The sequence below is a fragment of the Rhea pennata genome, chromosome 26 (assembly GCF_028389875.1).
Source record: "Rhea pennata isolate bPtePen1 chromosome 26, bPtePen1.pri, whole genome shotgun sequence".
NCBI lineage: Eukaryota > Metazoa > Chordata > Aves > Rheiformes > Rheidae > Rhea > Rhea pennata.
In genome coordinates this window covers 5,797,185-5,821,299 of record NC_084688.1, presented here as the reverse complement: position 1 = coordinate 5,821,299, position 24,115 = coordinate 5,797,185, and the positions used below count along the sequence as shown (strand labels likewise).

At 48.3% G+C, this 24,115-nt stretch overlaps 1 protein-coding gene across 3 annotated transcripts; it reads right to left on the bottom strand.

Moving 5' to 3' along the window:
• Positions 1-1,542: 1,542 nt before the first annotated feature.
• EFTUD2 (elongation factor Tu GTP binding domain containing 2) lies at positions 1,543-23,914 on the bottom strand. 3 transcript variants are annotated; one of them, XM_062595729.1, is made up of 28 exons: positions 23,874-23,914; positions 23,100-23,205; positions 22,220-22,385; positions 21,677-21,755; positions 19,309-19,384; positions 18,940-19,005; positions 18,625-18,660; positions 17,625-17,715; positions 16,426-16,508; positions 15,791-15,957; positions 14,689-14,813; positions 12,913-12,976; positions 12,462-12,552; positions 11,909-12,044; positions 11,471-11,598; positions 10,260-10,453; positions 10,005-10,116; positions 9,649-9,789; positions 9,021-9,122; positions 8,033-8,115; positions 6,787-6,873; positions 6,370-6,496; positions 5,839-5,926; positions 5,170-5,288; positions 4,602-4,696; positions 4,087-4,240; positions 2,932-3,039; positions 1,543-2,256 (listed from the first exon to the last, which is right to left on the bottom strand). In XM_062595729.1, exons 2-28 carry the CDS (start codon positions 23,202-23,204, stop codon positions 2,161-2,163), a joined length of 2,919 nt encoding a protein of 972 aa, XP_062451713.1. In that variant the 5' UTR covers position 23,205; positions 23,874-23,914; the 3' UTR covers positions 1,543-2,160. The 3 variants fall into 3 exon arrangements, with proteins under 3 accessions (XP_062451713.1, XP_062451712.1, XP_062451714.1); XM_062595728.1 differs by having other exon boundaries at positions 23,100-23,234; positions 23,874-23,887; XM_062595730.1 differs by lacking the exon at positions 23,874-23,914 and adding an exon at positions 23,848-23,864.
• Between the last annotated feature and the right edge of the window lie 201 nt (positions 23,915-24,115).

Here is a 24,115-nt window from a genome sequence, read left to right as displayed (position 1 = left end):
TGCCCACAGCAAACCCCAAGGAAGGCTCTGCGGCGAACCTGTGGCCCACGAGCCAGCTTCGGCCGGGAGGCAAATTCCAGCCCTGCTCGATGGGGCCGTGAGGGTCGAGCCATTTCCCAGGGACCGGCCGTTTCCGCGGAAAATTCCCAGCCCCCTCGGCAGGGCGGCTGCTGCTGCGGCAGCGGGGCCAGGGCCTGGGCCGCTTATCTCCCCACTGCGGGCCCCCAGAGCCGTCGCGGGTCACCGTTTTCCAGCCGCTGGGAACGGCCCGCGTGAGAACCAGCTCCCTTCCCACGGCTCAGAGGAGCCGGGTCGCATCCCAGCGGCGTTCGGCCGGGGAGCAAGCGGGTGCTGATGCTCCAGCCTCGGAGCGGAGCTCCGCCACGGGGAGGTGACATCTCCTGCCCTGGACAGAGCCGGAGCATCTGAGCGCCAAAGGCTCTGAGCTGGGTGCCCCAAGAGCGGGGACGCACCGTGCAGCACCGAGCACCCCAAGGGATCCTCGTGCCAGGGACGTGATGCTCGAGAGGCTGCAGGGAACCTCCCGGCACCGGAAAAGGCTGAGCAAAGAGATAGGGCTGGAGCCCCCGCCATCTATCCCGCCACCACTCACCCTCCTGCCAGGCGCACCGGGCCGGGCTTTTGTCCGCAGGCTGCGGCAGGAAATCCTTCCCCAGCACTTTCCAAACGCTGCTGAAATATCCCGTGCAATATTCCGCTTCCACGGGCTGGTGGGATGCTTCCTTTCCAGGGCTTCCCCATGCCCCTGTGAGCCCACTCCCGGTGGAAACTGGGCACAAGGTCTGTGCCTCTCCCCCCCACCCCAGGGCCGGGCAGCACAGCCAAAGGCAACCCCGAAGCCCCAGACTCTCACAAGGGGGCTGGCTAGCAGCAAGGTGTGCTCTCACCGCGCCAAAATGATGGTGGAGGGAGGGTGGCAGGAAGACACAGGAGAGGAGGATGCTTCTCGGGTTGGAAAAAATACTCAGGATGTAGAAATTGCCCTTAGCGCAGACTCTACGACTGCCAGGAGGCAGAGAGCAAACTCTCAAAGCAGAGCCTGGATTTACAGCATACATTTAACAGGAAGAGCCCCAAGGGCCGCAGGGACCAGGGCTATTCAGCATTAGCCTCTTGCACCCCGAAGCAGCAACCCCTAGTTTCACAGCACAGGCTGGGGAGCAGACAAGGGGCTGAGCTAGCCAGGCAGCACAGCAGGGAGCTAGATAGGAGAGGGAGAGCATGAAAAGCCTTTCAGAGGATGGGAAACTAATAGAAGCCGCTCAAAAACAGTAGCGGCCCCCAAAAAACAAAGAGAAAGGAAGAAAAAGTGAGTACGGGATAGGGCAGGATGTTGTGGTCAATTAGATACTGCAAACAGGACACGAGAGCTGGGTTGGGATTGCTGCTGGATGCGGAGTGCCCGTAGAGGGTGAAACGGCACTGGGGGAGAGGGATTGCAGCAATACCTGCCTGCTCCAAGCACCGCTGAAGGCAGAGCCTCTCCCAGCCCTACGGTCCTTCGGAGTGATCACACAGAGCCCTGGCTGGAAGTTTGTATTAAAGGTTTACAAGGGCACAGAAAAAACTTGTACAAAACAGGTAAAATCCAGACTTGCCATTTCTCCTGGGAAGGCTGACAGGAGCCCACCCCCACAAAAATAAACAGCGTTTCCCCCTTAGCTGCCAAAAGACATGCTCTGCCTAAGGCAAAATACCCCACTGGCAGTCAGGAGAGGGGGGGGCAGCGTTATCAGAATCACATACAGGGGCTGACCCCAGCTCGAATGCTTGACGCGCATTTATACTCTGTCCCTAGCAACGTTATAGTCACGCTGCTCTGCCGCAGCAGGGGTCACGCGCAGGGATAACCCATGTGCCTGAAGAGAGCGTGTCCAAAGGGGAAAACCTCGCTGGCGGCCACCACGGCTGAGTACTAGTAATACCAGAAGCATCATTGCTCTAGTTTGCTCCTGACCCAGGGCTTGCGCATGCCCAGGCAGGAAGACTTCAGCCATGGAAGAGTGACCTGAGGAACAGTTCCCTGCCCACCCTGAGCACCCAGGAGCCAGGGCCAGGCAAGCAGGGATGGGGAAGGGCAGGCAGATGTCAGCCAGGACTCGAGTCAGCCCTCATGATGTAGCAGCGGACGTAGCGCGTTCACATGGGATAGTTGAGAACAACGTCTTGCTTGGCCAGCTCCAGCAACATGGGGTCATCGAAGAACTTGCTGATGCTCACGTCCTCACTCAAGCCCTGTGGAGTAATTGCAAAGCTGGAGGTAAAGCCTTGTGCAGCAGGCCGGACCAGTGTGCATCCCGGCAGACACCCCATCAACAAGCTCTGGTGTCCTGCGGTAAGGGCAATACTTGGATTGCAGGAGTGGCAGGCAGATCAGGCGCTTCCCAGCAGCTCAAAGACGTTTAACAACCTGCCAGGAAGCTGCTGCAAAAGCGCAGTTCTTGCAGCTGAGCATATCTACCAGCTTGCTGCCCTGTCAAGGTAGAATCAGCTCCCTTCCATTTCTGGTACGGTCCCATCTCCCACACCAGGCCAAACACCCTCCAGCCCCTCTGCCCAGCTCACTAAACCAGCACAGAAAACAGTCACTTCTTTTTTCTGCAAGGCTAATGAGCTAAATCAAGCCACCAAGGAATAAAACAGGCACTAAGTAGGGAGTGGGGCTCAGTGGATGCTGCAGGACTCTGCTTTTGACTGGAGTCACTGCCAGATCATCGTGCTCATGGGACCATCACAGGCATCAGACAAGCAGCACGGAGGATCGTCAAAAAGGGAAGTCCCCGAGGCACAAAGGACATTATTCAACTCTGGGAACACACAGGGGACACGGCGTGCTTGAGGGAGAACACTGCAACATCTAAGCGGCCAGTACAGATAGAGGGATGATACTGGGGTTACTCCCAGACGTACCTTCCTACGCCTGGTCTTGATCATGAACTCTCTGGCCAGATGCGGGGCTGGCTGGGGCTCCAGAGGTCGGATGACGATACTCTTGTCCAAGGGGTCACCAGGCACAATCTGAAACACAGGTCCAGGACGTGAGAACATTCACTTGAGCGACACTGGGGGCTGGTTCAATCTTCAGGCGAGCCTGAACTACAGCACAGTGAGAAACACCTCCAGGCCCTGCAGACACCCTTGGCCCTGGTGTCACAGCACCAACAATACATCTGCTTTCCTGGCACAGAAAAACTGTAACACCACTACCCACATCCTTAGTCTTCACAGCCAGGATTCACTAACAGTAATGCGAATCCAAGCCAAGAACACCTCCCACCTTCCCCGCTTGTCATTTTACTCCAAGACCTCTCAAATATCTGCTAATTCCAAAGATCCACAGGTGTCCCAATCAGAGAAGCCACCTCTAAAAATCAGGCGTATTCAATTCTTTTCAGAGCCAAGCCTCTGATTTTCACATCCTAACATTCAAGCCAGCTCATGGGGCTCAGGTCACTGCTGCTGCTCCCATCTCAGTGTACCATGAGCTGCCTCACAGGCGGCAGCTCACAGCAGTAGCTCCCACAAAACTCAGTTCACCCCAGCCAGAGAAGTGCCTGGAGAACAGTATTCTGTACCAAACCTTGTTTTCCACAGCTGTCACAACTTTTCTGAGTGGCACAGCTGAAGCATAGCCTCCTGCCTTCTAGATTAGGGCATCTTACAGCAGATGGACCCCGAGCCCCGCTTCAAGCTTTCTGCTCCCCAAGCTGCAGAGAGCTCAGTGCACCGACAGCTTCCCTTTCCCTAAATGAGGATGCCCTTTCCCCAGGCGCTGAAGGACCCTTAACGCTCAGCGAGCAGCAGCGTCGAGCGCTCCTTCGCTAAGGCAAATAGTGACGCAGCTTGGAACAAAGCCATTGGCTTCTGGCAGACAGTTTACAGCTAACGTACAAAGCCTCCACCAGCTCCCAAATTCTCTGCAATCAAGATCTTCTGAGCAGGTCACCTAGAGAAATTGGCTTGCTCTAGGTGAGCAGCACTGAGCTCTACGGAGAGTACCTGGCACAAGCTGGTGTCTGTTCCTGCCACATCCCTCTTCCCCATCTCACCGGTGTACAGACTCACCTGCCAGTGGTGGAAGACAGAGAGCGAGAAGGCTTGTCCCTGAGTGTGAGTCCTCAAGTCTGTCTCAAACCCAAAGGAATCAATGGCTGGGATGAAGGCTTTGATGGTGTAGAGAGGGGAGCCTGGGATCGGAGCATCTTGTGTCACGTGGCCTCTGCCAAAGAGTCAAAAGATTAGTCTTCCTACATGTTCCTGTCTATTTCTTTTCTCTAATGCTTAGAAAAAGAGTAGAATCCAAAAGCTTCATGTGACCTTGGGCACACCCTCCCCACATAGTGCAATGGCTGGAATCAGTCTAGAAAACCCGCAACTACCTTGTCATATAGACTTCAACCTTTCTCTTCACTTAAAAAAAAAAAAAAAAATATATATATATATATACACACATATATACACACACACACACATATATATCAATGCTACAACTGTAAAAATCTCTAGAAATCCAAATCCCAAGGGAGCAGTCACTGCTCTGTAAGCCTAAAGCGATGGCAGCTGGTCAGAAAGCAGCTCACCTCCGCCTAGCCAGAACTGTGTACACCGCAGACACGCAGTCAGCAGGGGCCTGCACCTCCACAAAGTAGTACGGCTCCATCAGGCGAGGGGTGGCCTGCGGGGAGGAAGGGAAACACACAGCTGAGCCAGCAGCAGTGCCAACACAATACAGTTTGAGCAAGAGAGATCAGCACGCTCTGGTCAAATACAGTGCCTGACTGGAGATAAAAGGGTTCCCATCTCTGTCCCATGGGTGCCCCAAGAAAGCTCAAAATAAAACCTTGAAAGGAGCTTTCCTCCTGCTGGCCCAGAGCCATACGCTTCTCTCTCCTCTGTGCCCACCTTTCCTGGCAAGCCAAACACTAGCAAACAAGAAACAGAGCAGATGCAACCAGGTTTCCAGGGAACGTGATTCCTTGTAAAACCCGTCTGCCTGCCTGCAAGGGCACTGGAAACATTAATGGGCAAATGAGTCAGTTTAATCCCACACAGGCAACCTGTGCTCTTTGGTGCCTGCATCCTCTCAGAGCCCACAGGGGCCAGCACAGCGTAAGGCTTGGTCTTTGTCACACACAGCACTGTCCTCACCATCAGGAAAGCTGAATACACCACCCTCCGGGCTGTTGGGATGATCTGTCCTCCACCCCGGTGCAAGGGCTCCTGAGCAATCACTGCATCCAGGATCTTAAACTTCACATTGCGGATCACTGAGGAAAGGAAGAAACGACAGCGAGCGACTTGAGGGGTGTGTTCTCCACCATACTAGTACCAGCCATGTATCCCCAGAGACCCTGAGCACGTAGCAACAGAGACCCAGGCAAAGACCTAGAGCCACCAGGGGAGGTTCTCCTAAAGCGAAGTCCAACAGGGCAAGTATGACCATGTCCAAACCCTGTATATCCCAGGAGAGGCAATTTAGTGGTTAACCTTGTAGGGTGCTCAGTGATCTGTAGCCAAACACTGTCAGGAGCAGAATCAAGCTCTGGTGGAGCCAGCCTGCCTGCCAGCAGCTCCTTCTTTGCAGGTAGGCAGCACGTGCTGCAGCCTGCATGGCATCTGCATCAGGGAAAGAGGAGTTTGTTATCCCCTTGTCACCCATTCCTAGATCTGTCCCCAGCTCTCTGTAGTGCGCAAGGGCAACTGGTCGCTTAGGGATGTGCTCAGAGCCAGTCCTGCCTCAGCAAAATCACTTGGATGCTTATAGATGGCAAAATTCATTAATTTTATTAGCTTCATTCCTCCACAGATCCTACTTACATTCATCACAGAGGGGCCCTTCTCTGGTTCCCCACTGAAATCCCTGCACAATGCTGTCCTTCACGGAGCCCAGCAGCGCTTTGTCCACCTACAGACAGACAGACAGCTAGTTTCAGAGACTGAATATGCATCACAAGGCATTAATAGACAGACCCTAGCGTTTCAGAGTCACTTCCTAGAAGAACAGCCCTGTCCCCCTATACCCCACAATGTCTGCTACTCCCTGTCAGGAGCATCATCTCCAGTTTGGCATCTAGAGCTATAAATGAAGAGTCTGTATTTTGGGAGGCCATTTTGTTGCCAATTTTGAGGACTTTAGGTCAAGTAGCAGGACCGCAAAAAAATCAGAAGCAATTTACTCACCAAGGCATGACTATGTGACAGAAAGTGTAACAGATCAGAGCTAGCAAATCACTAACCACTCCAACAGCATTAGGACCTTGCTAGCAAGTCCAGAAAGGAGCTGTAACCTCCAGACACCACAGGACTAATTTTGCAGTGAAACACAACCCTAACACCTGCATTTCTCACCTCTGAGGGCAACGTATCATCTACTAAGATGTTTGGGCCAGTTGCATCTGGCCCAAATGCCCAGATGGAGCGAGCAGCCAGCAAATCCCAGTCGTATTTGGTCTGGAAGAATTCACCCAGCTTCTTTCTGATAGAACAAGAAGAAAAAAAAAGAAACATTAGAAAACAAATATCCCACCTGCACTCACAACACATTTATGACCCTGTTCCCTGCAGGCATAAAATAGTCTCAGCATTTTACCTTGAGCACCTCATTTTCTGGGGCAGGGATGCTCATGGACTAGTTGGAGTCAATATTGCACCCAAGATCCCTGTCTAGAAGGTGCTAAAACTGCACACTTCACAGATCTCCAGGGTTCCCTATTTTCCTATTACTTGCTCCGAGAAGGATTCCCGCTCTCCCCAAATTGGTCATACCTGTTCCATGTTATCTGGACCACTTCATTCTCAATGTCCTCAGCAAGCCCCTTCTCCAGAGGCTCAGCAATCATCGTAATCTTGTTCCTGAGAGCAGAAATAGTCAAAACTAGTCTGCAGAACTATGGAAATGGGATAACTGGCAGGACCTCAGGGATTGCTCACTGCCTAGAACATGGCAGTGCCCTCTGGTGTTACCGTCTGCTTCTAAAGATGGAACCTGCATGCTCACAGCCCTGAAGCCCTGCTCCTAACAACCGCTCTCTAAGATCTGCTTATCTCCAGAAATGGATCAATCCCTCCTGCCAGATACCTAGTGCTTCACATGATGGGCTGTAGAAGGAAGTATAGCCAGTCCCGACCCAGCCCACAGGCCAGGTCATGCCCCCTATCAGTGGCGGTACCAGATGTGTTAAACATATATGATGTTGCCTCAGAAACCACACCAACACGGGTAAACTGCCCTGAGAACAGGCCACCTCTGCATGCCCAACAGTTCAAAAACTGACCTAAAACTGGAACTTTTTCTGTTCCCAAAAATAAAGTTTCAAACATTGGGAGACTCACCACAGTGAAGGAAGGCAAGAACCACCAAAAACCACAGTGGAGCACAGGAAAGTTGTGCTCTAGATAACAACTGCCATGAAAATTCAGGTATAAAAATGCCCTAGACTCCTAGATCTTACTCTGTGAACATTTCCTGGTTATTCAGCCTATATCATCTCCCAAATCTCCCTCCTTCAAATTATCCATCTCGTAACGCACTGTTGGAGAAGGAAGACAAGACCAGGCAGTAGGGCTAGAAAGGAGAAAATCTGTTCCAAAATTAAGAATGAATAAGAGAAAGCAAAGCTTTCATGGTAAACTTGGGGAATACTGAAGGCAGCACTTGACTCCTTGGCACCCGCTCTACAATATGCTTCTTAGTCTCAGAAACACCAAATGAGCACGGAGAAAGTGATAGTTTACTGTGAAATTTACCTAAAAGAAAGGATGATCTGAATCCCTCTCTGTTCCCCCCTGCTTTTTGAGGGATACTACAAAGCATCCCTGGGACTCAGTGTGCTACTGAGGAGTTAACAGAGCTGCCGCAGTGGAAGGCTGCAAACCTCAGACCCTTGCCGCTTTTCTGGACAGCGGCTACTGAGAGCAGACCCCTTGGAGGCAACAAAATTTAGTCTCCAGTAAACACACCATCTGCCTAGTCTCAGGTGCCTGGCTCGCCTGAATTGCCAAGGGCTCTTACTTCTTATTAGGTGTCTCAGCAAAGCACTTCAGTGAGGACGTTTCCACCACTGTCTCACAGAACGTCACAACCGGATCAGCAACCTGGAAGAAGAGCAACAGGCTTGTAGATGTGTTTGTACTACTCAGTTTTTCAACAATATTTTGCTCTTAGAGAGACTTGCTGAAACTCTTGAACACTTGCAAGAAAAACCTGTCTCATCTGCTAGCGTTTTAAGCAGCATTTCATATGTACCACTGAAGCTTGCACAGGCAGCTTTAGCAATTCCTTCATCCAAACAAGAGACAGAAACATTTAAAGCTAAGGAAACCGAGCTGCCAATCCACAGACATTGCCAGGCAGAGGCATCTCTTCTTCCCAGATTTGGAAATATATTGATCTCAATTGATGCTGGCCATGTAATGGTTTAAATACAGCAAAGGGCTGGAGCATGGTCACCCACTCCTCTCCACGGCAGTTTTCAGGCTCTCAACTACAGTGGTCCAATACAGTCAGGCTGTAAAAGTCACTTTTGCATGCAGACAGAACTCGTCTTTCTAAAGAAAGCTGACAAAGTCCATGCTAAGGACAAGGGAGCCTGCCTGCAGCAAGAGAGAGCAGACCTTGGCAGTGATGAAGACGCCTTAGCCCCAGACAATGAAAACTGTCCCTCACCTCCTCCTGGTCCTTTCACCACACAATCTCAAGCACATCAAAGCTTACTGTCTCCTCTATAAGCAGAGCTGGCTGCCTACTCTTACGGAGCAAGCCCGGGCCAATGCAGGAATAGGCACCTGGAGGTCCAGGCAGAGAAGTCTCTCAACAACTCGCAAGCTGCCACAGGGAGTTTATTGCAATGACTTCCCCAAGCCCCCTCTTCCTGCACTGGAGACGGACCAGAGGAAGACAGAAACTCTGTACATTTTGCTAGGTTTATTTTTTCATCCTTCGGAATTATGGGGACGAAACCCCCTCCCCCACTGGGAATGATCTCCTCTCATTTCCTCACCTTGATATCTATCTCTGAATACATCTTCCGCAGATCATGCATCACACAATCCAAATAGAGCTCCCCCGTCCCCAAGATCACATGTTCCCCAGACTCTTCCACCTGCAAAACAAGAGAAGGGTTCAACTTAGAGCATTACTGCTCGCAGGCCATTGCCTTCTAGGCTCCTAAGCAAGCCTGAGGAAATATCAACTATAAACAAACGGGTTAGGATCAGTCCACCCAAGGAAAACTCCCAAAGCATGCTCCCTAGCAATGCAAGTAGAGAGAACAACTGGCCACAGGAAGAACCACCCTAGCCCTACCTTATCAGCAATGGCACTGCTAGTAGCTGTCACAACCGCCTGGTCATGGCCAAACTCAGGGCAAATTGATGACCAGCAGAAATTTGCTTTTCTTCTAGCAGAAAGTGCTGATGTGCTCTGAAGAAAGCTGCCTCCAGGGCACAGCAAGGTGTGCTTGATTTAGAGTGTTCTGCTATTTCCACATGGTTTAAGAGATCAACTGCAGCAGCATGAGAAAACCCTCAACAGGCAAAACAACTCCTCCCAAAAAAGTTTATTTTTCAATATCAACCTACAGGGTACCCTGAAGTATGGGGTGAAAACAGTTAAAATACCAGAAATACCTTAGTAGTAAGCGATGGGTAACTCTTGTTAACCTTGCGGAGACCATCTAACATTTTGGGCAGCTCAGAGGGATTGACCGGCTCTACAGCTATTTTGATGACAGACGTGGTATTGAACTTCAAAGGACGGAAGATCTGAGCCTGAAACCAGATGAAGACAAAGACCTGAATCTCTGCTCCATCAGCTGGATGCTGGAGTTGGACACAACATTTAGAATTAATCTCCTGTTAGTAGCTCTCGTGTCCTGGCATCTTGTCAGATGGTTTTTTTTTAAACCCTGCCACTGGAGCTTTTAAGATGCCCTCCATCACCTTGGTTCCCTGTAACACTTAGTGATACCAGCTATGCTCCGTACCTCCTCATTTCCTCGTGGCTCCGTGACGGTTGCAGTCTTCACGATTGGTTGGTCCACTCCTTCTATCAGCACCCAGTTGCCAGCAGGAACCCGGTTTACCTCAATGTGGTACCTACAAGGAAAGGCAGTATCACTGCACAGCTCACTGCCATCAGCCTCAAGGCAGTTACAACACTGTCCTCCTCCCTGTCCCTGACAGCAGTGACTCCACATGACTCCTCTCCCAAATAAACACATTGCCAGAGATTTCCCTACCTCGCAACGGAGATCCAGAGGCGTCCGACAGTGCAGATCTGGGAATCCTCCTCATCCTCCAGGGTATAGTTTTCTCCTAGGACCTTCACTGGCTGACCAGCGTGGATAGTGCCACTGAGCACTCTGCCAAAGGCATGGAACTGAACGCCATCATCTGTGCTGTACATTTTTGTGGTGTGACACATCAGGGGACCCTTCCCACAAAAGGAGAGAAAGAAATAAGCCTCTTCTAAAATACTAAAATACGCAGACCAGAAGCAGACACAGACCTAGTAGGACTCACGGATAGAAACTGATTCATGGGCTGGGACTGGCACATCAAAAGAAGTATTTCTAAGTCCTTAATTTCCTTCCATGGGAAGCTTTACTTCCTCTCTCCCTGTACAGAGCCTCATGGAATGACTTTGGTGCACTTTTCTAGTGCTCTACTTCCTACACTTGTGGAACAATAAATAGCAGTGGGGATGAGGCCATGGCTTAGATGGACTACCTATGAAGAGAAATGGCATCTGCAGATCCTGCAAACCAGCACAGAGTATTCCCTGGCAGGCTGCAACACCTGAGCTGCTGCAGATCACAGTTTTCAGCCCCAAAAGGTCACTCCACAGCTAGTGATCTAGTGACATTGTATGGTTTTATGCAGATAATCCCAACTCAAATAAAAATTCACCTCCTCTCCAAACACTGAGGCAAAAGTCACTGACAAGTTCTTCATTACGCTCCTAGTTAGCATCGGTAGCTCTGGACAACTCTGAATGCCAGCTCCGTGCAAAGCATGTTTGAAAAGGAAGGTTTTGTGAGGTTTCTTTAACAGGAAAGACAGTGGCTAACTCATGAGGGTATTTTTGTCAGTATAGTTCAGATCAGTTTTCTCAGAGTTTGGAAAGAGAATCAAACTTCACGGAAAAAGGGACAAAAACACAGCAAAAGGACACCAAAATCACCCTGCAGTTGCCAGCCCTGACCTAGTCTCTGCTCTTCTCTGAGCAGAGTCAAACAATTCTCTCACTCAAGGGCTGCCCTGGCAGGCAGCTAAAGTTTCTCAGAGGGAAGAGATTTGTTTCAGTATCGGATGAGAGGTTTCAAAACGCTGGAAGTCAAATCTGTGCAGATGCCTGCCTAAGAGGCAGCTGCCCTATCAAGGCTATAAAAGAAGGGTCTATTTTCCACACTTCGGAAGATTTAAAGCAAAGGGAGAAATATTTCCTTACATCAGGGTCGCATTCACTCATGGCCTCCCCTAGATCGGAGTCAACGCCACCAGTGTAGGTGTGCTCAATTTTGGTCTTGGCCCCCACCTTTGGGGAAGGGATATGCTGCACACACATGTCCACAAAGCCTGGAAAAGTAATGTTTCATGAGAATGTGATTAAACAGAGGACTTGAGGATATAGAAAAGAAAAAGGCTCCAATAAACACAAGCCTAGGCCTTTCTAGCTGCAGTGTGTGCACTGCCATGGGGAGATGCAAGCAGTGTCTCAAGCTCTCCTTTGCAGAGATTGTTTGTATTTTATTTTTAGAAAAGCACGAGTTGAGAAGAGATCTTGCAAGTGCACGTAGGCACTCCATGGCTGCAGTACAGCACTTAACTCTCCCTGATAGCTAAGTCTTGCATGGACACTGTGGAGGGGAAGAGGAATAGCACTTACCTGTGAATTCCCCAAAGAACTTCTTGCAGACGAGCCGCAGGAGGGGTCGAATGTTCAGTTTCAGCTCTTCTTTAGTCAGGTGGATGCCGAGTTCATCCAGAGTCCTGGGCAGGGTCGTGTCCACATCCCCCACCACCTGCAAGACAGCAAATACCACTGTCTACTTCAATGGGAGCACCCAAGCCGCTGACTCCCACAAGCAGCTTCACCCACCAGCCTGTTACCTTCAGGGCTCTTGACTCACTCTGGTTTAGTGCTCACGTGGCAACTGCCTGTCTGCTTCAAATTATCACTTGGCTGATACCAGAGCACATTACAAAGCCAGAGCAAAGGAAGTTTTATTAGCTGTGCAAGCACAAGACTGAACGTGTAAAGAACAACTGTAAGGAGTTGCCCAAGGATTCTCTGCACCTTCAGTCCCAGAAACACATGAAGATCACACTGCCTAAAGGGACAGGAGAGTCCCACAGACACCATACACACCACCACCTAGCGTTCACTCCCTAAATGCTCAGATCCAGAACAGCAGAAAGGAGAATGAACCACCACATACCTGAGCCAAGATCTTGTAAAGAGGCTCAAGGATGAACTCCACAAAGCTGCGCTGGGAACTGCTAGTTGGGGCCTTTTTAGTGAACTTCCGGCTGTTGGGAGACAAAAGGAGAGACATGAGGGGCAAGCGCACTGCAACCAAAACTCTTGCACAGCCTCTGCTCTCCTCAGGTTTTCTTCTCCTCCCTCCCAATCTCCCTGGGAAAGTGTCATGGACACAGGAGTCACGATTACTCCAAATGAAGGCCAGTAAAGACTTTCTGCTCCCACTTATAGGATTCAGAATAACCATGCAGATTCACATCAAGCAGGAGACTGCTACTCTTTTATCACAGGATCACAGCATAATTCCCATTGGAAGGAACTTTGAGTGGTCATCTAGTGCATGTTCTAGAGAGCATGGAAGGGAAAACTCTGCAGAAAACTAACAGACATTTAAATAAGCTTCTTACGTCTTCGGGTTGAAGTAGATATCACCCCAAAGCCGCTTTGCAAACTCCTGATAATTGATATCTCCTAAAGGGAAAAAGTGAAACAACAAAAATCTTTGACATCACTGATAAAATGCATTTCTCTCATACAATGAAAAAGCAAAGACTTCTGATAAAACAACCACGAGGATTCAATGAAATGAACCTATGCTGGTGGGTGCAACAAGGCATCTGCAGAGAGTGCTTTGTCCCAGTCCTGAACATGACTAAACCCTGATCTGGGAAGATCATGCAAGGAGGTGGGTAGAAAATAGTCCACTGAGGATGACACCAGCAGCCCAGGCGCAATGTGGTTTTGCACATTTGTCTTTCAGGAACTTTTCAACTGTCTCAGTTATGCAAAAGGTTATGGATGAGAAAAGCTAGTTTGCCAGACTCCACGCTGCAGGAATCCTGCTACATCTGCTTCATCTTCCAAACATTAACACTGTGGCCTGACTCTGTAGCGCTAAGGTGCTGGGATGGCTTACACCCCATCTGCTCTGCAGGCTTATCGCAAGCATTTTTTGCCTTGCTGAACATCTCTACATTCTTTTCTCTTTTTTAGCTGATGTATGAAGTCTATAGGTAAATATCCAAGTGCTGGAGGAACAGGGTAATGTTTGACTGCCATGGTGGATCTTCCAATAATAAGACAGCAGTGATAATCTACAGCAGTTTTCAAACAAGCTTTTGCTGTGGGCAGATGTATAAGAAATTTCATGGTGGCTGTGGTTTTGACAGTTAAACTATTATAACTTATGTTATCTGAAGTATGGTGGCTGCATATAAAATCCCTGGTGGTCACAACCAAATATTGCTGACTTATAATATCCATTCAGCCCATGTCTTCTCCACATGGATGACATCTCCTACTGACTGTGCCCATGTGCTTTATCTGTCTCTGAAAGGAGGAGAAACATCTTACAGGGCAGCAAGTGAATTCTGTGATGATCAGGGAACTCATTTATTCCTCCAGACTCATGAGGACACGTGATATCCTGGCACATCAGTCCCTGACCTCTACAGCATCTTCCTCCCTGAGGCCAACTGCTTTGCAAGAGCTGGGCCAGCTGCTTTACAACATCCTCCTTCCCTGCTCTCTGCTCCTACAGATCACCCAAAATTCCCAATGTGAGACTTCAAAATCTTGGCTGCCCAGCTGAATAATGCAAGCAAAAGGCTCACTTTTACAAGTGGCAGATTGCCTTGAGTTGGCAGCTGGGGAGCAGAGAATTAAATCAAAGCCAGAAAAAGACAGTTTCTTAAAAAAGACTGAAGGGCAAGAGTGCAAAATCTCCTGGGCCAAGCTTGTGCCTGGCTGCAGCTGAGTCTCAGACTCTGGAGACTTTTGTGAAAAGGCTGACAGAACTTAACTGCTTCACTTCTGAGAGGCTCTGATGGAGGCAGAGCACAATGTATAGATTTGCCTTCCCTTGCCATAGCGAGGTTCATTTTTTCTCCTTATGGATACATACAAGACACTGGCTTCTGATTCAGGAAATATTTATCAAAAGAAACTATTTAGCTAAAAGCAAGTTAGAATTGGACCTCTGCTTTTTACCAGCATGGAAAGACTGCAATGAAGTCATCCAGACTGAGATTTGCAGCAACTCTCAACTCCTAGAAGCTGAGCAGTGCGCATATTGGCCATATACGAGCAGTGAAAAGCAAAAGCTGAATGGTTTAGAAAGTCTCAACAAAAAAGTGTTAGGAAATGAAATGTTAAACTGTACAAGGTTTCTGGATAATCCTCACCATATGTGTCTGCATAAATCTTTGCAAAAGATCCCAGCGTGAAGCAGATGCTGTACTGTGAACTGGAGAAACACACATTCCCCAGAAGGGGAGACAGGACCAGGTTTTCATCGGTGGAATACATGCTGAGGGAAGACAAATTTTAGACACAGGAAAAAAAATATCAATGCTATGAACCAAGAAAGACCCTTAAACCTACTCCCCACACCAAACATGAGTCTCTGATAGAGGAGGATTCTGCATTGCCAAATAGCGGCTGGTTGCAACATGCTTGGCTGTCAGAATTTCAGGATCAGTATCATTTTGTTACTATAAATTTCAAAGCATTAGTGTGCAAAGAAATATCCACAGACCTAGAACTAACAGGCTACCAGCACAAGTGCTTTCTATTGCTTGTTAAGTAGGGGGGGGTCCTCTAGAAAAGGGAGCAAAGTCAGTCAACTGAGGGAAAAAACAGTACAAGGCAAATAAGGCATGGATAGAACTGAATGGAAATGATTTTAATGAGTCCATAAGCATGCTAGACAGGATAAATTATCATGCTCTGCGCTGCATGATGCCAGTAGCAATTGAACAGAGACACGCAAGCGAAGTCGTGTGCAAATTCGAATTTGGGGTTATACAGGTTACAACACAACCAGATAAACTGAAGGGAAGACTGCTATTAAAAAATTACCTGATTGGCAAAGGTACTCCAGAAACAGTGACAGTAAAATACTGGTTGTGTTGCTACTGTCAATGTTAAAGAAGATTCCCTTCATTCTTGGAACGTAGCCTTGCAGGGAGATTTCACCACAGCAATATTACAGTATCAGTTTAGGGGCCGAGACAGACAATTCCCATTATTTTTTGCCCACTCTCTACTGTTTATGGGGAAAAATATTTGATTCCCATTGGAGTCATATAGGAAGAGTCAATCCTTCTTAATACATTAAATTATCCGAGATGAACTTTCAATGGTTCTTCCTGCTCTGTTTTCTATGACTCGCTATATCAGGAGACAAACTGGTGATTTTAGCACACATAGGGTCCCCAAAGAGCATCTGCGATGGAACAGGGACAACGGGCAAAGACACATCACCCCAAACAGACAGATCCATACCTGATCAGACCATTAACTTCGTCTACAATATGTCGGAGTTTGTAATAAGCGTCTGTAGGGGGCAATTTGAGCTCCAGGATCAGGCGGTCTATCTTGTTGATGCACACGGTCACTGCTAGCCTCTCCTGCACTGCGTGCTTGATCAGCCGCTCCGTGTTCAGCATCACCTGCGGGAGTAACGGGCACAAACACCTCTAGCAAAAGCCCTCCACAAACTAGTATCTAGGGCATGGCAGAAAGCAGTGACCCTTACACACAGGGCTGTAGCCTGTAGTAAAGCCTAAGCTCAGTGATCAGCTGATCTTCCTGAAATGTAGAAATAGGTACTAAGCCAACCAAATTTCTCGAATCCTACCCCCTGGACATTTCTGATATAAATAATCTGCTCAATTTTAGATGATGGAGATGCAAAGAAGTTAGATAATCAGCCTACTGTAGCTCATACACATCACGTCAGACCTGCAAACAGAATCCAGATGCTTGACTCCCTGCTTTGGCTGGAAAGCACTCTCACTTCTCAAATTGTCCTCCCAAAGCCCTTCACAGAAAGCTGAACCCATCCCGCGCCTTCACCATACGGCAGGATCAAGAACCCAACGTAAGACCCTGTGAAATTAATCCCCAGGTTAACTCACCCCCTCAGCCGCATCAATGAAGAGCACAACACCATCCGAAATACGAAGGCCAGCTGTGACCTCATCAGAAAAATTGACGTGGCCTTCAAAAACAAAACAGAAGAGAGGATCAGAGTAAGCACAGCCCTGATACCAGCAGAACAGAGGGGAGAGAGCCGCCGTCTGCTCCACAACTTGCTCTGGTTCCTGTCATCCAGTGAAGCAGGACACAGACTGCTCCCCTCCTCGGAGAGTGACTCAGGAGCAGCTGCCAGAGCTCCATGCAGGGACTCACTTCCATGTTAATGCTATTTTTTTGTGAACAAACACAACAACTAGTTTAACAGGCACTTCTCTTTGCGTTTGTCACTGTGTTCCCCAAAGCTCGGCACAAACACTTCAAGGAAAACAAAAAAAGTATTATTTTTTTCTCAGGGAAAAACAGATGCTTTGCCCTCCAGCCTCTTTCTCCTGCAGCCTAATCTCCCTTACCTTCAGCTGTAACCCAACAGAGGTATCCAGAAACCCTCTTTCCTAAAGCTCTGCCACAGTTTCCTGCAACATGCTGATCTGTGATTACATCCCCCCATAGGAGCTTGTGAGAAGCTTGAGGGAACATACTGAGAGTCTCACTGTGGGGCAACAGCACTTGAAAAAAAAAAAAACTAGAAAAGCTGATTCTGCATCTGCTGCTCATATTTGAGTCAAACATTTTCAGCTCCATTAGCCCTCATTACACCTGAAAATTGGAAACAACTGTAAAAGCCAGCTGCAGAATCATTACTGCTGGAAGTGATTTCAAGAAGCATGAACCCAGCCAAAGGCTCAGGTTCCAAGACCAGGCTAGAATCACCTGCAAAAATACAAAATCAGACACAGGTCCATTTGCAAAAGGAAACTTCCCAGTTTCCTGCACTTAAGTGGCATTTCCAGACAAAATAACGGATCAATGAAGTTGAAGAGTACAGTTCTTCATTCAGATTTTCTGCGAGCCAATGCTACACAATCCCACCACTATGCAACACAAAAGCTCTTTGATGGCCCTCATTTAAGCTGTACATGTTTTTACTGCTCTGCCCCTATCAACAGCACTATGGAGAGGATCAGAGCTTTACTACTTAGAGAAACCTTTATTCACATGACCATATTTCTGCTTCACACATTAAGCTGCCTTCTACTAAGTGATTCCCCAAAAAGGATTTTCCAGATTATGTAATCACCTGGAGTGTCGATGATGTTGAAGAGAAAAGACTTCCCTTTGGTATCTGGCAGAACAATAGTCACTGGTGTGCTCTTGATCCCTACACCCCTCTGAAAGAGAGGAAACGAGGATTATCAGTTAAAGAAAAAAAACACAACTCCAAGATGCAGAGGATGATCGTGAAGAAACTAATCAAAAAGACTGAAAGAGGAAAACAACCATCCAGCCCAACCTCCTATGCTCAGGGAGGGAATAACAACCCCAGATCACTGCACCACCCCACCATCCATACTGGCTCACATTGGTGAGCTATCACTAGCACAGCATAGCCCATGCCTAATTTCAGCCGAGGAGGAAAAAATATACAATACCGAAGACTGAAGACCCATTTTTTTTCCTGTGTTTTCACTCTTTTGTTGCTATCAAGTTACGCCTCAATGCATAATATTTGATCATACAGAGTGTGAAGTACAGCATTAAAATGAGGAGAAAAAGAAACAGTTGACAGGATTATTCTGGACATGACAACGTAACAACATCTAGCAAGTAGGACAAAATAAGGTTCCTATCTATGCCCAACCACACAGAGTCAGAGCAGCCAGCTTCCAGCCCAGGAAGCCTAGCAAAAATACTGTGTTTATTTTGAGATCAGAGTTTTTCTTCTCATCTACCACTGCTGTGAACAACTCCTATCACATCATTCCCTCAAAGGAAAAAGGAGGCACCCACAACCCTTGCAATAACTCTGTTATAGATTTTCAACATTACAGAGGTTATCCTCTTAGGCAAACAAAAACATACATGGAGGTAAGGGTTGCAGGAAATGGAAGAAAGTTGGACTGATGATCTTACTGCTGCAAAGATGAGCAGATCATTTTATTGATAAAGAACATGATTAAAATGGGAAAGGCACATAAAGATGTTACAACGGTAAAGGACACTGCCGACAGCAAAGAAACTGTGAACGAAGCACGAGACAACAGGTCACAACCACTGTCTATTTTACAGGGTTCACTTACCTCTTGCTCTGTGAACAATATATCAGTGTAGCAGAGCTGCAAAGACAGAGCAAAATCCTCAAGTCAGAACATCACATTTTGGTATCGAACACTGAGTTTGAAAAAGGAAGTGGTAATTCTTTACACATGGTTAGTGTGGCAAACAAGCGACAGAGCTGGAACTAGGACTGAGCTCTGGCTTTCCGATTCTATGTTCTCATCACTAAACATGTACATGTGGACGTTTTCCACACGTACAATCTTGCTCCTGCAGAACCTAAAAGTCAGCCTATGCCATCGTTCTTAAGGGCAGGAATACACTGAAAGCTTACTTACATCCTGATCATAGCGCTTCCGGATTTCTGGGTGTGTCTGTTCTATCAGGCAGTCCACAAAACAAGTCTGAAAAACATTGGACCACAAGAGAAAGCAGATGACTATGGTTAAACAGAAAAATACAAGTAAATCATCACATCTCACTATGCTGCACAGAGAAAGGTGGGTGGTGCATTATTTCCACAAGGCTGAAAACAAAAACAAAAAAAAAAAAAATCCCAAAACTACAAATGATTGCATAGCAATAGCAGCAGAAAGATCACTGCTGCTGAGATCAAGGAGTCAAAAAAGCAATGGTAAAAGTAAGCAACTGCCAGATCATTACTACTACTCAATATCCTTGTGTGTGCTGTTGGGTATCCGTACTACCTTGCCATGATGGAGGTGCCCACACAGAGTCACATTTCGAATTAGCTCCGAGTTATCCATCAGATCTGCCAGGAAACTGGAGGAATGAAACAAAAAAGACCGTTAGAGGTTTCTACTGTGTCTAAGAAAAGCAGAGGCCATTGCAACTACACTTTCTCTCCAAGGTCTCCACCTGAATCCTCTCCAAGCTTTCATTCTGCCAATGCCCTGCGGAGGAAGAATCTCACTTTACAGATGGGGAGAACGAGAGAGTTGGAGTCCTAGGCAGATGGCAGTGGGTGGGAAGAGGCTGAGTTGGTAAAACTGCTCGTGATGAAATATTACTAAATATCTTCCTTTTCTTCCAGTCAGTATTAGAGGAAAAGTCACATCCATGTATTCAGATGATGAAACACTTCTACTCAAGTAGTGGCAATTAGCCAACAGAATCAGAGCTGGATAACAGACACCCCAGACAGCTTTAAAATGTAGCCACAGGGCTCCACAGACCATTCATTCCGGTTTTTAGCAAGTGGTAATAAAGTGAAGTTCTTGAGGACTTCAGGAAACAGTAATAGAGTTTAAATCTCTCTAGAATCAGCAAGTGAGCAGGTAATGATGGACGGGTCACTTCTACATAAATCCTGGTGAAAACATACCTGAGATCCTAAATTAGCAACCCCCCTAAAGATAATGAAAACCTTTACAACAAATATCAATTACTATGGAATTGTGCAAAATAATCCTGCCAAATAATCTCTGTTTTAAAAGATTTTATATTTTACTCATGGGGTGGCCTTTTTCTGTAAGGCATTTAACGTACAACATTTTGATTAAAAGCTAAAAAATACAAAAATCAATAGCAATATGGATTAAAAGCTTGCTGATTGGTCTCAAAATAAGGCTAAGTGGGAAATCAATACCAAGCTTGCATGTTCCTGGTTAAGTCCCAGAGGGACTTCCTCTTGGCCCCTTGTTAACTATTTATATCAATGAACAGGAAGCAGAAAAATTCATTACTGACAGAATGAGCAGAGAACACAAGGATCAGAAAAGAGGTAGATAATGAAGAGTACAGGTCACTGACCAAGAGTAAAATGGATTGCTTAGAAAAATAAGATCAAGAATGCTCACTGCTTTATATCTGGCTTTACTGAAAATATCTCTGAACAAAGAACACAGGACAGCCCAAGGAAGCAGTCATTTCAAAAAGGTCCTGGGGGGTCCAAGTAAATAATTGACTGAACACAAACCCCAGAGAAATTATGTTGCTGCAACAGGATCCTTGAGGAAGTAAAGAGGGACTGCTGGTGCCAGGCTCTGGCACACAGGGGACTGCTACGAAACCTGCATCTGGTTCTGGGATTTACACTTAAATACAATGACTACCCAACGTCGGAGAAGGCTGAGATCAGCCGTGAAATGCCATGCGTTTTGGAGGATGAGCCTAACAAGACACTCATGCAGCTCAAGCTGTTCATCTTCAAACAGAAGAAAACATGGAAACACTATAAATGTGATGATAAAGAGCCCCTCCACCCATCAACATAACACAGGGCCTAGACATTGATACTAACCACATACACTTTTAACAGAGGAAGTTAAAAAAGCAAGAAAGAAAAAAAAGAAGCACTTTTAGACAAAATCTGAGATAAAATAATTCAATTTTTGAATTTGTTTGGAATTTTTCCTGAAAGATTTGTACCAGATACTGCTATTCCCAGGGGCTGCTTTGTTGTGTATAACCAACAGACACCATCAAGCGCAGCAGAAGCACAGCTTAGCTGCAGCTTTACATTAACCCCCACACAACCTGGCAGTGGCTCGTGCACAACTGGTGGTAGACAAATCCCTCCTGGAAACTCCACCAGTAGAGGGAACGAATCTGACACAGCCATAGGGCTATACTCTTTGAGATCAAAGCAAAATCTCAACATCCCTTCTGGCTATATCAATACGAAGTGTGCAACGCAGTGGCCGTATAAATATTTCCTAAGTCAATCAAGAAAATTTGCTTTCAGCAAACCAACACGAGGGGTTCCGATTGCCAAGGTTTGCATCGGCTGTTGAGATGCCAAAAGATTTAAGTGGTAGAAAAATAAGTGCACTACGCTGTGTATTATGGAGGGAAAATATTTGTAAGCTTTGGTTACTCCTGTACTTTCTTCCTCTTCTTTTTGGATCAAAGCAGGGGAAGCAGCTGCACTCACAGCAATATTGCTGGCATCAGCAAGAAACAAACCCAGAGCTCCTCGTAAGCTTTCTCCTCTGTTATAGCACACACCACGTTGCCTCTCTACCTTTGTCTGTAAACAACAAATAGCGAGGCCATCACAGCACAGATGGATTAATCCAAAGTACATGCTTAAAAACCCCACATATTACTTACTCCATCTCATAGACAGTGACTGGTAACGTCTGTTCCATCAGAGAAAATTTTTTGGTTTTCACAGGTTTAATAATAGGTTCTGAAAACAAGAGAAAATGCAATAAAATTTGTTATCAATGACCCGGAACAACCGTGTTCTCAGAAACGCTCATAGTAAACAGGGATTCTTGCAGATAGAAACAGAGTTTTCAGGCCAAGAGATTTTTTTATCTTTTTATGGGAGAAACAAAAGTGAAAATGTGTTTTAAGTCATCTCATCTCCTTAAATAACCTTCCAGTGCCTGCTAATATCTGTTTGTCAAAAGGTAAGTCTGTCATTCGCAATAATCCAGAGTGCCAAAATCTGGGCACTGATAGACAAACAGGAAGAGTCCATGCTTTAGAGGCTTTTTAAGGCCTCTTAAAAAAAAAAAAAAAACTTTTTGAGAGTTTTTAGGAGGATGGAGGATGAGGAGAATGGAAGGGAGTAATACTTTCCCTTTTCCAAAAATCTGCTAAGAGTCTTCTTTCTCCACACCCAACTCACTGCTTTATACTACTTACCAGTGAGAGGCTGCGTATCTTCCTCTTGTACTATCGTTTCTACTTCGGGCCCATAGACCTCCTCAGCAGTGGGATAGTACTTTTTATCCTCGTGCAGCACCACCTCCATCCCAGGGTGGTCCTCGTCATGGTCCCCCATATCGTCGTCGTCGTCGTCATCCTCGAGCTACAACCAACACTCACATTTAGCTGCTGCCACCCCCCAGGGCATCAAAATGTTTTATAACCATCAATCTCCCCTGCAAGTCTTGGCATCGCACATTAAAAAAAGAGCCCTAAATCCACCCACAGCCCAAGAACCACCAACGATGACAACCTCAGCATACCGCAACCAACCGCAGCTCAATTTTCAGAAAGGATCTCTGTAAGGAACACACATCTTCCCACTTTACACTGCCCCAGGCTTACACTGCACTTATCACCGGGGAATCGAGCTCTTTACAATACTGCCATAGCATTAGCATATATCAGGAAAGGACCAAGAGTCAGTCTAAAGACTTCACTAACGGATCCGCATCTTCTGACTGAACACAAATAAAGTAAAATGGGACTCGAACTACATAGGATCCCAGTTGTAACAGAGATTCAGGTAGAAGCAGTATTTCTTTCTCTTTGTCACACTAATAGGAGTGTAGCTTTTCCTGGATTTTTTTTTAAAAAAACAAAACTGCTCTGCTCCTTAGGAATAAAATAGGATCAAAGTCCATCATTGCAGAAAGTCTCACTGCAGAATCCGAGCCTGCCATAAAAGGGGAATCGCCAGGAGCTTGTGACAGCCATGGGCATGGCTGGGGGCTCAGTGCCTACTCCGTGTGGGCCCCAATAAGATGAGTAAGGGCCAGGAGAGGGCATGTGCAAAGCTCCCCCCAGACTCCCTCACCTCATCCAGGTCCTTGGACTCTCTGCCCAGCTCATCATCGTCGTCATCAGAGTCCAGCTCTGGCCCGATGTAGTTCCCAAACTCGTCGTACAGGTCGGTGTCCATGCTGCAGGGCAGACGGATGGGGACAAGGGTCTGCGGGTGGATGGTGATACTGCTGCATGCGCTGCCCTGACCTCGTCCTGGCGCTGCCCCACATGAGGACCCCCTGCCTGGTACAGCCTGCGCTGACCCCACACCACGGCTGCCCCGCACCAGGACCCCCCGCACAGCACGGGCTGCGCTGGCCCCACGCCGCGGCTGCCCTGCACCGGGACCCCCCCACACAGCACAGGCTGCGCTGGCCCCGCACTGCGGCTGCCCCACACCGGGACCCCCTGCACAGCACAGACTGCGCTGACCCCACACCGCGGCTGCCCTGCACCGGGACCCCCCCACACAGCACAGGCTGCGCTGGCCCCACACCGCAGCTGCCCCGCACCGGGACCCCCTGCACGGCACAGACTGCGCTGACCCCACACCGCGGCTGCCCTGCACCGGGACCCCCTGCACAGCACGGCCTGCGCTGGCCCCACACCGCAGCTGCCCCGCACCGGGACCCCCTGCACGGCACGGCCTGCGCTGACCCCGCACCGCGGCTGCCCTTCACCGGACCCCGCCAGGGCAGCCCCATCCCGCCCCGGAGCCCGGCGCTGGCCCCGTGCCGCCCGCGGAGCGCCCCGGCCCGGCCCTCTCGGCCCTCCCGGACCTGCCCCGCGGCCCCGCTCCGCTCACCCGCCGCGCGCTGCCCTCGCCGCCGCTGCCGCCGCGCGACGCCGCCGCGGAAGGACCCCGGGCTGCCCGCGCCGCCTGACCGCGTAGAGTCGCCGCAGCCTCAGGGTCCTGGCGCGGCCGCGCGGTTTTGTCAGGCGCTGACGAGGGCAGCCCCGGGCGGGGGCCTCGCGCCGCGCTGCCCTGTCGCCATAGCGACGCGAGGGGCGCGCGCGCGCGCGTGGCGGGGGGAGCCCGGCCCGTCG

Bases quoted from the DNA above. Each gene is read 5' to 3' on its own strand.
- EFTUD2 (XM_062595729.1), bottom strand. From the start codon at position 23,204: ATGGACACCGACCTGTACGACGAGTTTGGGAACTACATCGGGCCAGAG. The intron at 22,386-23,099 runs GTGAGGGAGTCT...TGTTGGTTGTAG, and splicing joins AGTCCAAGGACCTGGATGAG to CTCGAGGATGACGACGACGA. The intron at 21,756-22,219 runs GTAAGTAGTATA...TCTTGTTTTCAG, and splicing joins AGATACGCAGCCTCTCACTG to AACCTATTATTAAACCTGTG.